Raw genomic sequence first — 14,351 nt, 5'->3', positions numbered from 1 at the left:
CAGCATTAATTTTTTTCCTTAGTTTTCTTATTTCCCTTCTCCTGAATTTCAACCCTGATTTTTATAATTTCTTCTCTTTTTCTACTAATAGGATTGTCCTGCTGACTCTGCTCTAGTTGTAAATTTTGTGCCAGCATATCAATCATACGTCTCTCTTCCTTTCTCAGGTGTGCATGTGTTGTGATGAAACTTCCTCTGATGACTGCCTTTGCTGTGTCCCATAAGTTTTGGTATGTTGTGCGTTTATTTTCATTGGTTTCTTGAAATTTCCTAATTTGATCTCTAATCTGTGCCAGTACGCACTCCTTTTGCAGTAGAGCTATTCATCCTGCAATTGTTTGTTCTGGGTTTCATCGTCTTCCTTTGTTTGATTTCCAGCCTTATGGCACAGTGGTCAGAGAACGAGATTTGTATAATACCAGTATGCTTAAATTTCTGTAGATTCGCCTTATGGCCCAGCATGTTGTCTATCTTCGAATATGTGCCATGTGGTCTTGAGAAGAATGTGAATTAATTTTGTATTTGGATGAAAATCTCTAAATATCAGGTCAAATTGTCTAACTCTAATGTTTAGATCTCTAGCCTCCTTGTTGAGTTTCTTTTCCTGTGATCTATCTTTCTCAGAGAGCGGTGTATTGAAGTCACCCACTATAATTGTTGAGGCTCTGATTTCTTTTTTCATCTTTTGGAGTGTTTGGTTGACATATTCAGCATGTCTCTCATTTGGGGAATATGTTTACAATGCTTACTGGTTCTTTGTGTACCATTCCCATGAGCATTATATAGTGTCCCTCCTTATCTCTCTTTATGGTTTGCACTTTGAGGTCAATTTTATCCGAGACTCTGATTGCATCCACTGCTGTTTTTGAATTGTTGTTTGCTTTATATTCCTTTCTCCAGTATTTGATTCTCAGTCTATTTTGGTCTGTAGCCTTGAGCTGTGTCTCCTGTAGGCAGCAGATTGATGGGTTGTGTTTTCTAAGCCAGTCTGCTAGTCTCAGTCTTTTAATGCCTGAGTTCAGGCCCTTGATATTCAGGGTTATCATCTCCATCTTCCGACTCTGATGTCATCTTATACCTTGTGTGTTGGGTGTTTTCCTACTTTCTTAATAGTTTAGCCAGTGCTATCTTGGGGTTTGTTTTCTCTTTGTTGCCCTCTGGGTGAAGTTGTTCTATGGGCCAGTCTCTTATTTTAACTTGGTGGGTGTGCAACCATTTTTTGTAGGGCTGGGTTTCTTCTAACGTATTCTTTGAGTTTTTCTTTGTCTGGGAAGACTCTTACTTCTCTATCTTGGGCAATAATTTGGTTGGGTAGAATATTCTTGGGTTTGTGTTGTTTTCCTTCTATTTTTGGAATATGTTACTCCACTCTCCTCTTCTTCATAGTTTCTGCTGAAAAGTCTGATATTATTCTTATATGGGAATCTTTATATGTGATTGCTTGTTTTTCCCTGCTGCTCTCTTGCAAAGTTGGATAGTTTTAACTATTATCTGCCTTGGTGACTTCTTCAGATTCAGTGTAGCTGGTGTTCTTTCAGCCTCCTGAATGGTTGCCTGGTTTTCATTCATTAACTGGGGAAGTTTTCCTCCATGAATTCCCTTACTGTTGTTGCAGATGACTTCTTTGTGTGTCTTCCTCCAGTAAGAAAATTATTCTAATGTTGTTTCACCTCATAGCATCAGATAAAGCTCTTAAGTTTTTTCAACTCCTTTGATGATCTTATTAGATTTTTTGTTCGCGTTTGTTAAAGTCTGCTTGGCTGTTCTCCAAGTCACTGATGCGAGTCTCTGCTTTCTGCAGTTGTTTTTCGTGGTCCGTGTTTCTGCTACTGGTTTTCGTTATCTCCTTCCTAAGCTCCTGTATTTCCCTTTGGTGTATGGCCTTTATCTCCTCTATCATTTCATCCTTTTTTTGTATTTTTTCCCTCATATCCTATATGATACCATGCAGCATTCTGAAAATTTCTTTCTTTGGCAACTCAATGTCTGCTTTTTCCATTCATGTTGTTATGTTCGGGCTATCTTCTGCCATTGTCTTTTGTTTGTCCTGTTTTTTTTTTTTCCGTTGAGGTCGTTGGGTCTGATGGCGCTGTTTGAGGAGACGGATCATTTTACAGGCAGTTGAAGAGCACTGACTCTGTCTGGGAGATTTGCAGGAATGCTTTGAACTGCCTACAGCTAATTTCGCTATGGAATTAACCTACTCCCTTTATCCTCCTGTGGTTTCCCTCTCAGGGGAGGGCCCTAAAAGGCTGGTGGGTTGCCTGTTTTGGTGTTACTGTGGTTGGGCAGAGGTTCCTGCAGCAGCTTGAAATGTTGATGAGTGTTGGTTGAGCTGCCTTTGGGTCCTAGACACACAGGCAGGAATTCCCTAGAGGTTGGGCAGTGCTGTGGAGGTCAGCAGGGCTTACCCTAGACTCAGGCTAGCTACACAGGGTAGACATCACCTAGCTGGTTGTGGCACAGGCATAAATTCCCTAGGCTAAGGGAAGTGGTCTGGAGGTCAACAGTGGATCGTGAGATAACAGGAAAGAGACAAAGAGGAGAAAATATAAGTAAAAAGTAAGCCCCCTGATCCTGTGTGGGGGGTTAACAATAGCAACAATGTAGTTGAATCCTGATCCCCGCCAGTGGAGCTGCAAGGGTTTAGTCCCTGCCCAAAGGTGGTGGCCACAAGTTGTGGCCCTGTTGAGAAAAAGCCCCTCCCCAGCCCTCCAAGACTGTTTGGGAACAGAGAGAAGAGATGCAAACAAAACCAACAATGTAGCTGAACCCTGATCCCTTCCCGTGGAGCCACAAAGGTCTAGTCCCTGCCCCGAGGTAGACGGCGGCAAACCATCACTGTGTGGAGACCAAGCTCCCTCACGGGCTCCAAATGGTCCCATCTCCGTTACAGACAGTGGCGGGGCCACGGTCAAGCCCCATCTGGCTTTCACTGAGGTAGGCCAAAAGCCCCCAGCCCTTAAAACCCTGTTGTTCTGTGCCTACTTGCCTTTATGATGCTCCTGTGGTCCAGCAGTGTTGAATTTCCCTCTAAGAAACTCTCCTGTACTGAATTCTGCGGAGTCCCTCTGGTATGTGTCACTGTCGCCATCTTCTGGGAACCTTGGAATTTTCTTTTTAAGAAATGTATTTAAAAAAATTTTTTTAAATACAACCATATCACCTTCAAAGTGTACTCTTCATTACACTTAATACATGTGTCAAATCTGTTATTTCACTCTTGGAAATATTTTTCAAGCTCATCTGTTTGGATGCCTGACAGCACCTCCCTCATTTTTCTTCACCTCTTCTAAGGCAACAAATCGCCTCTTCACGGAAAAAAAGAGTTGCATGCAGCGAGATCAGATCTGTAAGGTGCATGGGGCAGGAGAGGCATGCTCTTTTTTGATAAAAACTGGTGGACTGAGATGGCTGCACAAGCAGGTGAATGTCATGGTGGCAAAACCAGTCCCATCTGCCATAAATCAGGCCACTTTTATTGCACACTATGTACAATTTTTTCAGAACTCCTAAATAGAAAGCTTGATTAACAGTGTGACCTATGGACAAACTCCAAATGCACTATCCCCCTCACATCAAAATATAAATGAGTACTGTCTTAATCTTTGATTTAACTTGACAGGCTTTTTGGGGTAAGATGATAAGGGTGTCTTCCACCTCTCATCACCAGGAATGACTTTTAAGGAAAATCTGGGTCACGTTGGAGCTGTTCTTTCCAAGCACAGCACATTTCCAGTTCTCACTCTTTTTTGCTGGTCAGTCAGAAACTGAGGCGTAAATTTTGCAGCTACTCTTCCCATTCCAAAATCTTCCCTTAAAATTCACTGACCTCCAAGTTAGTCCAGATTACTTCGCCATCTCTTCAGTGGTCCTTCATCAGTTTTCAAGCTCAAGCACTCTAATTTTGTCAACATTTTCGTCCGATCAGTAAGTTGATGGGGTCCAGAAAGAGGATTGTCATCAATAGATATTTCACATTTTTGAAACGAGCAAACCACTCTTACATTGTTCTTATAAGCTGTGTTCAACATGACAGTTTCTTCAGCATCTCTCCGGAGCAGGAAACGCAATTTCACAATTCTCTTAAGTCAGCCATCCCCCAAAATGAGAATCATGTGAAACTTCTTTTACAAAAAAAATTCCCGGTGACCAGAGAGAACCTTCTCAGGCAACCCCACTAGTGCACTAACTCAGAGTTGCTAGATGCTTGCCTAGCCAGAAAAATACATACTACAAACTCGGCCCAGCAGGGGTTTTTTTATTTTTGTGTTTTTTTTCTTTGAGGGGTGGGGTTTTGGGGGTATACCCCTTCATACATCTCCACAGCAGCCTGAGGCCAATTGCCATAAGTCACAGATCAGACAGGCCTCTACTTTCCATCCTAATTCACTCTATTCTGACACTAATTATTCCTTCCACAAGCTCTCTGTCTGCTGGGTTTGATAATCTCTTGGAGTGGCTACAGACGATACACAGGCAATACAGATTACAACAAGTCAGGATCAGAAACCATGAAGGATACTGTCTGGTTCACAGCAGCACCTCCGCTCAGTCAGCAACCAAGTATTTTTCTTGTCCTCAGCCTCTCAGTCACACATTCCTTTGGCTTCTGTGGTCCAGGAAGGCTGCCTGCTACTCTGCTTTGTTGCCTTATGGTTTCAGGGTCACAGCTCCTTTACTGCTCCTACCACTTTAGTCAGTGTTCTTGTACGTTCTCTGCTCGTAGCTCTTCTCCGTTGGCAGTCACAGAAATCTTGTCCTGCTTCTGAGCTGGCTCTCTTAATACCCAAGGGAATGACAAAACTGATCATTCCCTGAGTTAGAGTCCTCTATACCTTGTTTGCATTGTTCCACCAATCATTTAATGGGAGTTAGAGAGAAATAGTGGGAAGAGCTGTAAGTAAATACTTTATTACAGATGTGGTGAGGCATAAAAGCCCAGTGCCTATGTTGTGGTAGGTACTTTGGAAATTGCTCTTATTTTTCATTGTTTTATTAAAAGTGAATAACTGAAGTTTATATATTACTACCCTTGGCAACTTTTAAAAATTTAATAGAGAAACCTTAAAAAATCAGTTTAAGATTGACTTTGTTGTTATTACCATGCAAGATGAGAATTCCTCAACAACTAGAACAGTGGTTCTCAACCTTCCTAAGGCCATATCCCTTTAATACAGTTCCTCATGTTGTAAGGACTCCTAACCATAAAATTGTTTTAGTTTCTACTTCATAACTGTAATGTTGGCTACTGTTATGAATCGGGCGACTCCTGTGAAAGGGTCACTCAACCCAAAAAAGGGTCGTGACCCGCAGAACTAGAGCCTTCCATTCACTGATGGGATTAGTTTTACATAAGAATCTTTTAAATTCCTGAAATCTCATTATTGATCATTTTTTCATTTATGCTTCAAGTATATGTCAGGCACCGACTATGCCAGTCACTGTTCTGCCTTCTGGGGATACAGCTGTGAAACAAATGTGACACATTTTCCTCCGTCTTGTATCATAGACGTCAGTGACAACTTATCCTTTCCTTGTCGTTGCCCGTTCCTTCCCTGCCCTTCTTTCATAGCTCTATATTTATATATTATTGTAGTTATCATCCTCATCATTGAGAAAAATATTTTCCACTATAGTGCTAAACCCAGAGCAACCTTGTTCCATCATGCCCATCAAAGGATCTTTGAATGCATAAGAAACTTCCTTTTCTTTGTGGTCTTCAGTGTTGTCCCCTCAAGATCACTAGACTTAACTTGCCTCTCTCCTAAACTCTGGGTGAATTTCATCCTCATCTCAGCCAAAAAAAGAGCAGCAATATATTATTGTAGTTATCATCCTCATCATTGAGAAAAATATTTTCCACTATAGTGCTAAACCCAGAGCAACCTTGTTCCATCATGCCCATCAAAGGATCTTTGAATGCATAAGAAACTTCCTTTTCTTTGTGGTCTTCAGTGTTGTCCTCTCAAGATCACTAGACTTAACTTGCCTCTCTCCTAAACTCTGGGTGAATTTCATCCTCATCTCAGCCAAAAAAAGAGCAGCAAGGAAGAAGTGGCTGCTTGCCAGCAGTTCCTAGGAGGGAATTCACTTTGTTCTCTTCCCACATTCTGTTTCCTTTGACTAGTCAGTTCTTACCCTCCACAAAACATTCCTAACATGCCCAAAAGTCACCGTAATAGTGAGCTTTTTTTGAAGCCAAATATGTTTAAGGCTTAAACCTAAATTTTAAAAGAACAGAAAGCAATTTTTGGAACACTTCTCAAATACTTCAGGTGTGCATATGTCAATGTACCTTAGACACACTCTACACAGCTCGTGCGTGCACCCCCCACTCACCCCACCCACCCCCATCCTCCACACACACCCCAGACACACAGTTTAGCCAAGGAGTGAAAAGGTTAGAGGACTGTGGTAACTACTACTTCTCAAACAGACGTGATTATTTAAGCTGTTTGGTTCATTATTCTACCAGTCTCTCCTGCCTTTTACTTTCTTCTTTCCATCAGATTACTGTTATACTATCATTTTAATGTAGAACTTAAACACCCTACATTGATTTCTTCTCTGTTGTTGAAAAAATGATGAGAGTGGGCAATAAAAGATGGGGCCAACCTAACAGTGTGCTGGAGCTTGCTTGACTTATATCTAGTAACACCCTGAGCCTCATGTAAATACAGTAGCAAGGAATAAGATCCTCTGGGGAACCTTTCAAAACCAAACTCACTGCCATTGATTTGATGCTGACTCAAAAAAGTGACCCTATAGGACATGGTAGAACCACTCCTGTGAGTTTCTGAGACTTGTTTATAGGAGTAGAAAGCCTTGTCTCTCTCTTTCAGATTGACTGCTGGTCTTAATATGTTGACCTTGCATACCACAGTCTAATAGGTAACCACTGTGCTACGAGGGCTCTTCTGGGAAACATCTTGGAATTTAGCTGCTGCTTTGAACAGGTGACGGTATCAAGTTCTGGAGAGTTACTCAGAGCCATGCAGTTAAGTTAGGTTTTCAAGGGAGCAGAGACCCGAAGTTGAGTCTCTTGACTTGTATTTGGTATTTTCCATGATTGAGATGGGACTATTTCAAAGTTAAATGATATTTTCATGACTTAACTCTATACTGACATTTTAAATATTATTTGCTTTCTAAAACATGATGTAAAATATTTTAAAGTAAGGTTTTTTGTTGAATTATTAAAATATCCAATACAGAAATTCTGGTCTTTAAATAGTAAGCTCTCCAGTTACACATAAAAATTATGATCATGTCTACCAAAAGCTCAAGTAGAAAGAAAATGTTTTTGAGAAAGATGATGACAACAAATGTATAAATGTGCTTGACACAATGGATGTATATGTGGATTGTGATAAGCGTTGTATGAGCCCCCAAGAAAATGATTTAAAAAATGATTAGGTCACAGCCCCAATGTGCTAAATTTAGGGTGCTGAAGGTGCATTTAAGTGGTAGGATATTAGGCTTCTAGATTTGGCTAGAGAAAATGGTTTTTTAAAAAGTAGGTGTCATCTGCATATCACAGGTTTTTATTAAGTCTTCCTCCAATCCTGATGCTACATTCTTCCTATAATCCAGCTTCTCTGAGTATTGCTCAGGAAATGGACTGAATAAGTATGTTCAAAGGATACAACCCTGACACATGCCTTTCCTGCTTTTAACCACGTAGTATTCTCTTGTTCTGTGCCCCAACTGCCTCTTGACCCATGTAAAAGTTTCTCATGAATACCGTGAAATGTCCTGGAATTCCCGTTCTGAAGTTTATAGTTTGTTGTGTTCCACAAAGTCAAATGCCTTGTTATAGTCAGTAAAACACAAGTAAATATCTTATGGATATTCTTGGCGTTGAGCGAAGATCTCTCTGATACTGTTATTCACTACCCTTTCCTGACAGTGCGATCTTTTTCTATCTTCCTGTGTACCAGGTTTGGGGATCTACTAGAGTAGCTTTGAAATGGGTCTTTCTGTACACAGATTATGCCACATAGGATGTACTTCCAAGATCAAATTGTAATTTTCCTTTCACTGTTAAAATCACTGACTGCTAAAATATCTGGCTTTCTCTTATTTGCAGTAAAAACCCAAACTCACTGCCATCAAGTTGCTTGAGACTCATAGGGTCACTGTGTTTACATGCAATAGTTGATATTTAATCAGTGTAGACTTGTACATCTCTAGGGTCTCAGGAGCCTTCTGAAATTGCCCAGTTGTTAATATTTTTTAGTAGTCATTTAAAATAACAACTAACTGCTATTGAGTGGATACTGACTCATAGCGACCCTCCAAGGTGGGGGAGAATTGCCCCGTGAGTTTTCCGAGGCTGTACCTCTTTATGGGAGTAGGAACCCTGTCACTTCTCCCGCTGGTGGTGGATTTGAGCTGTCTGCCTCGCTGTAGCTGCCCAACTCGTAATCAGTGCATCATCAGTGCTCCTTCTGATAGTGATAGGAGGATCTGTACATTGTTCAGATTCTCAACAGGGTCTACGCAGGTCAGCGGCACTCAGCCTGTGAGTCACGTGTTGAACGACCCTGTCAACAGGGGTCGCCTGATTCATAACGGAAGCAAAATTACAGTTATGAAGTAGCAGTGAAAATCATTTTATGTTTGGGGGGGTCACCACAACATGAGGAACTTGAGAACCACTGGTCTAGGTTAATAAAAAATCAGAAAATTACTGTTTTATAGGATGAAATTTCCTTGCATGCTCAGCTTTGTATAATTTCTCAAAAAGCTCCCTTTGCTTTCTTACTAGCTGATCTTCCACCTCAAGTTCTGTTTTTTAAAATATTACATAGTTTGTGCATTCTTGATTTCTATATCTAATCTTCTTCTTTGAGGTCCTCTAGGCTCCTGTCATAGTTGACTTCAGCCTGGGAGCCCTCCATTGCTTTACAGATGTTTTCTCACCTAGGTATGGATATGTTAATGCCTTTCTCAGAGGTGTATTTTACTCTTTAATTGTGTAATGAACGGAGAAAGTTTGGTAGTGTCAATTAACAAATGGTGATCATTTTTGTTAATTTGATTCATCAACTTACCTTTCTTTCTAAGGATATGGGCTTGTTAGGTCACAAACTCCGTTTCTTCTTAAACTCTAGAGTGTATATGAAGGAAATACTATTTCTAAGTCATAATGTATATTTATCATAGTTACTTGTGTAGTAAGGATTTGTCTTGTAAAATTTTAGGCAGTTGGTAGACTGAAGAGGATAGACTATTGCCCAGTAAGTGTACCCATGTTTTCTTCCATCTTTAGCACAACTTCACTGTTGTGTGTTTATAATATTTCCTCTATTCAGAAACTTTTTAAGGAAATTCAGAGGAAATGGTGACTGAGGCAAAGACAAAAATGATGTGACTGTCTCTGGTGAGGCTACTGCCTAGTATAGCATGTGGGCAGCAGTGACGGGACTGGGGGACACCTAAAAGTGCTTGAGCCTCTGATATATCTTCTAAAGCCAGCCTTGTTTGGGGTAGTTCCCCAACTTGTTTTTGGTCATTGGTATTTCATGTCTCACTTTCTTTCCATCCTGATTTTAAAGTTGGAACATTTAAGTGTTAATGTAACACTTAAGTTGTGTAGTTAGTACTCAGTATTGAAATTGCTGGTATCGAGCTCTAATAGTGGGTACTGCTTGGGCTGTTATAAGGGAAAGGTTAGCCGTTTGAAACCACCTACCACTCCACAGAAGGAAGTTGAAACTTAATGCTTCCACAAAAATTTGCAGCCTTGGGAACCCATGGGGTCAGTTCTCTAGAGTTGCTGAGTTGAAAACTACTTGATAACCGAGGCTTGAAATTGCTGTTTAATTTATTTGCATTGTGCTTCTGTTTGCATAGGAAGATGGTGAGCTTGAGGAGTTTGAGAAGTACATACTGTGTGTGTGTGTGTGTGACAAACATTGCAGTGCTTATACTAACACGTGGCTGTGCTTTTACATTTTGTGTTCAGTGTTTGGGTATATTATCCGTCATCTGAACAATTTGAATTTATGTAGTGCATTTGGAATTGTAAGTGGATATTACACTTCAGGAATTTTAATCCATCATATAACTCATACATATTAAACTAAGATTATTATAAAGCAATCTACATGGCTTAGTTACTGAGTCAAAGTACTGTGAGACCTCCCATGTTATGACATGATACCTGCTACTACGTGTAGCTAGGTAGTTTTGGAAATGTGGCTAGGAGCCCAGTGCAGTGGTTAAGCACTTAGCGACAAACCTAAACAGCTAATTTAAAATTTTATTTGTTATCCATTTTAAGCCTTAACTAGTCATATGTGGTTAATGGCTATGATAATGAACTAGAAGACTTCTATGTACCTCAGTTTTTCCAACTGAGAAGAGAAGATAAAGTTTAATAAAGCTTAAGTTGTGTAAGTAGTAGTAAGTACTGAAATTGCCGGTATTGAGCTCTCATAGAGGATGCTAGTTGGGCAACTTCACAGGGTTGTTATAAGAATTGGATAACATAATATATGTGGAGGTTTCCATTAAAGTGGGAAATGTAGTGAAAAGCTGATGGAATTTTCCCATGAACTTTTTGAAGTCCCCTCATACTTAAGGAAGGAACTGAATATAATGCCACTCTGTTGCAGTGGGCTTGGGAATGTTTGATTTTCTTTAGCACAATACGTGACACAGCCTATGCCCTTGAATACTGGTAGCTAATCGTAATGACTACTGCATATTTAATGTACTAGAATTAATTTTTCCCCCCAAATTAAACATCTTTGTTTTTATTCTTTCCTTCCAGGATTAATGTATTTTTGGACATCAAGTGCATTATTGAGAGGAAAACAAGTCACATCATTGTTGAAGCCATTTCTTGTTATTTTATTTTATTTGTAATTTATGATTTGATTTGAATGCAGTAATGGGGGGAGCTGTGAGTGCTGGAGAAGATAATGATGACTTAATCGATAACTTAAAAGAAGCTCAGTATATCCGCACGGAAAGAGTGGAACAAGCCTTCAGAGCTATTGACCGCGGAGATTACTATTTGGAAGGCTACAGAGACAATGCTTACAAAGACTTGGCCTGGAAGCATGGCAACATTCACTTATCAGCCCCATGCATTTATTCTGAAGTTATGGAAGCATTGCAACTTCAACCAGGATTGTCTTTTCTTAACCTGGGAAGTGGAACCGGATATTTAAGTACAATGGTGGGCTTGATTTTAGGTAATTTTATTTTTGTAAAATTTTATTTTCAAGTAGTTTTAGCGGTTTATATTTCTGTATATGATTTATAGGGTATATCGCTTTGTATATCTTCAAGTGTGTGTGTTCACAACAGTAATCTTTCTTAAATGTGGAAACACAAGGTAATACTCTTCTCGTCCCAGCCCTCATTTTGGTAGTAATACTTAGGTCCTGCAGATCATTCGAAACTTACAGCAGCTCTTAGAACTGTTCTTTGATCTTCAGTTATTATCTCTATTTGCACAGCTAGCTGATAGGCAGGCAGCTCAGAACTGTTACATAATCTGTTTCAGAAAAAATGTTCTGACTGCTCGCTAGAAAGTTCGATAGTTCACAATGACTCATTTTAAATAAGAGGATTGTGCTGGTTCTTTGTTGGAGAGATGGGTGTATGGTAAAATCAGAGTGTAGTGTTGGTGGGGCAAAGAACAGGGAGAAAATTACAAGGAAGAGAGCAGAGCAGCTTCACTAAACAGTTAGTGTATTTATCGATTATCTGCCCTATCAGGCATTGTTCAAGGAGCTGGGCAGCAAGCAGGGACAAAGGTCTCTGACCTCATGGAGCTTATTGGATGTCACCCACTACATGGTTTGAAACACAACGTCGAGTTATTCTTCCTAATAATCCTTGAACATGTATACTACTATTACTTCTATTACATAGGTTAAACTGAGCACAGAGAGCTTCAAATAACTCAACTAAGGCCTGATAGCAAGGGGATGATATCTGGGAACAGAGGGGATGTGAGTGGTTGCAGGTAGGTGGAAGGAAATCTGCTACAAGACATGATGCTGAGTGGAGAATGAATACCATGGATTTTATTATGCTGTTTTATCAGTTAATCTACCATATTTACTGAGTGCTAATGTGTACCACCGGGCGCCCTGGTAGCATACTGGTTATGTGATGAGCTTCTAACTTCAAGGTCAGTAGTTCAAATCCACCAGCCCCTTAGAGGGAGGAAGATAGGGCTTTCTACTCCCATAAAGTTATAGTCTTTGGAACTCCCAGGTGCTGTTCTATCCTGTCATATCCAAAAAGCTCTCTGCCATTGAGTCAATACTGACTCATAGTGATCCCCTGTGGGTTTCCGGAACTGTAACTGTTTACAGGAGTAGAAAGGTCAGTCTTTCTCCTGCAGAGCTGCTGGTGGTTTCAAAGTGCAGCCCCACACATAACCACTACAGAGTCACTATAAGTCAGCCTTGGCGTTATGGCTGTGAGTTTAGTTTCCTTTTTTTGAGACTGTATCAACGGAGACTTGGTGGCACAGTGGTTAAGATCTCATCTGCTAATGAAATGTCAGCCTTTGACCCTACAGATTGCTAAAACTGTGGCAGTCTGCTACTCTGAAAATAACAGCCTTAGAACCCCTGTGAGTTAGTCTTACTCTGCCCTATAGAGACTAGAGAGCAAGAGAGAATAGTCCGTGGAAAAGGGCATCATGCTTGGTAGAGTGTCCACAAACAAAGAGTAAGCCTATCAAGGAGATGGATGGTGTGACGCAGTGGCTACAACAAAGGGCTCAACCATAACCATTGTGAGACTGAGGCAAGATAGGCAGTGTTTTGTAGCTGTGAGTTGGAAATGCTGCAGCAGCATCTAAGAGCAATAAAGGTATCATGAGTTGGAATAAAATACTGTTGTGTTTTAGGATTTTGTTTTTTGTTTTTGAGTGTGTGTCAAATATTAAGATAGAGCAGTGAGGCCCATAACATTGACTCTTGCGCTTGAATTTGCCTCCTAGTGGAGTGAAAGTGAGGTGGGAAGAGAGGACAACATAAGACAATCCATGTGCTATCATTCAAGTATCCCCTCAAGATACAAACATAGGCTAGGATTTAACATTTGTCCTAAGTGGTACATATGAAGGGTTTTAATAGAGAAATGGCATACCGTCTTGCAGGGTGACCCTGTGCCCCACTTTGCTGAGACAGTCCTGATTTATCCCTATTGCCCTAGCATCAGAATTCATGGTATCCCTTTTTATTCTCGAAATGATCCCAGTTTGGAGAATTTATCATCAAGTTTAACTTCTTAAGGCATTTTCAGGCTCGACATTCCCCATTCCTGTACATTAGTAGCCCTTTATTCTTTTAGGCATAGAATTTGTGATATTTCACGTGTGTACGTAGACATACACATGCAGTCCTCTTTCAGTCCATAGTTGGTTCTGCTTTTGTTACATAGTAACTTCTTGAAAATGGCAATGATTATTAATTTTTATTAGTGAAGAGAAATTTAGATGATTACATTTAAATATGATTGATGCCTATCCTTTTCACTAAGAACTTTTCTCAGCAGGTTGGAATAATGTTTTGAGCTTGATCCTTGATGTATTTAGAATGTATTACTAGTTTGTTATTTTTTAATACTAAATAATACTCTGTTGTATGGATATATACATTTTGTCAATTTCCTAGTTGTTGAGCATTTGAATTGTTTCCACTTTTTGCTATGATGAATATTGCTGCTATAAACATTCGCTTACAAGTCTTTGTGTGGACATCGTGTTTTATTTCTCTTGGTGAATTCCCAGTAGTAGAATTGCTGGGTAGTGTGGCTAATTTGGAGCCCTGGTGGCTTAGTGGTTACTCATTGGTCTGCTAATTTGCAAGGTCAGCGTTTTGAAACTACCAGCTGCTCTTTGAGAGAGAGATGGGGCTTTCCACTCTCATCAAGAGTTGCAGTCTCAGAAAATCCAAGGGCAGTTCTACCCTGCCCTATAAGGTTGATAGGAGTTGGCATCAACCTGATGGTGGTGAGTTTGGTTGTAATGGCTAATTTATATTTTTAAAATTATCAAATTGTTTTCAGAAGTTGCTGTACTGTTTAATTGCAAATAATGCATGAGATTTCAATTTCTCCAAATCCTCATTGACATTATTTTCCCTGTGTGTGTATATATTGTACCTTTCTGTATTTAACAGTCATTTTAACTGTGTGAAGCGATCTCGCTAAGGAGATCTGATGGCACCGAGGTCTGTAAGACAGTGTGTTTCTAAACAAAAGATTGGCAGTTTAAACCTCCCAGCTGCTCTGCAGCAGGAAGATCAGGCTGTCTGCTCTTTTAAAGAGTTATAGTCTTGAGAACTCTATGTAAAGTTGGTGTGATTTGG

At 40.1% G+C, this 14,351-nt stretch overlaps 1 protein-coding gene across 4 annotated transcripts in view; it reads left to right on the top strand.

Moving 5' to 3' along the window:
• PCMTD1 (protein-L-isoaspartate (D-aspartate) O-methyltransferase domain containing 1) overlaps window positions 1-14,351 on the top strand; it is a 108,598-nt gene that overhangs the window by 49,360 nt on the left and 44,887 nt on the right. For 3 of the 4 annotated variants that reach the window (XM_075549658.1, XM_075549654.1, XM_075549655.1), the window contains one exon: window positions 10,784-11,210. The exons of the other annotated variant lie outside the window; for it this stretch is intronic. In XM_075549658.1, coding sequence (XP_075405773.1) covers window positions 10,904-11,210 — 307 coding nt within the window. In that variant the 5' untranslated portion in view covers window positions 10,784-10,903. The remainder of the gene's footprint in view (window positions 1-10,783; window positions 11,211-14,351) is intronic. 4 annotated transcript variants of the gene reach the window in all.

This window comes from Tenrec ecaudatus, chromosome 5 (genome assembly GCF_050624435.1).
Source record: "Tenrec ecaudatus isolate mTenEca1 chromosome 5, mTenEca1.hap1, whole genome shotgun sequence".
NCBI lineage: Eukaryota > Metazoa > Chordata > Mammalia > Afrosoricida > Tenrecidae > Tenrec > Tenrec ecaudatus.
The sequence above is the reverse complement of the archived record's forward strand: the minus strand, read 5'-3'. Positions and strand labels throughout refer to the sequence as shown.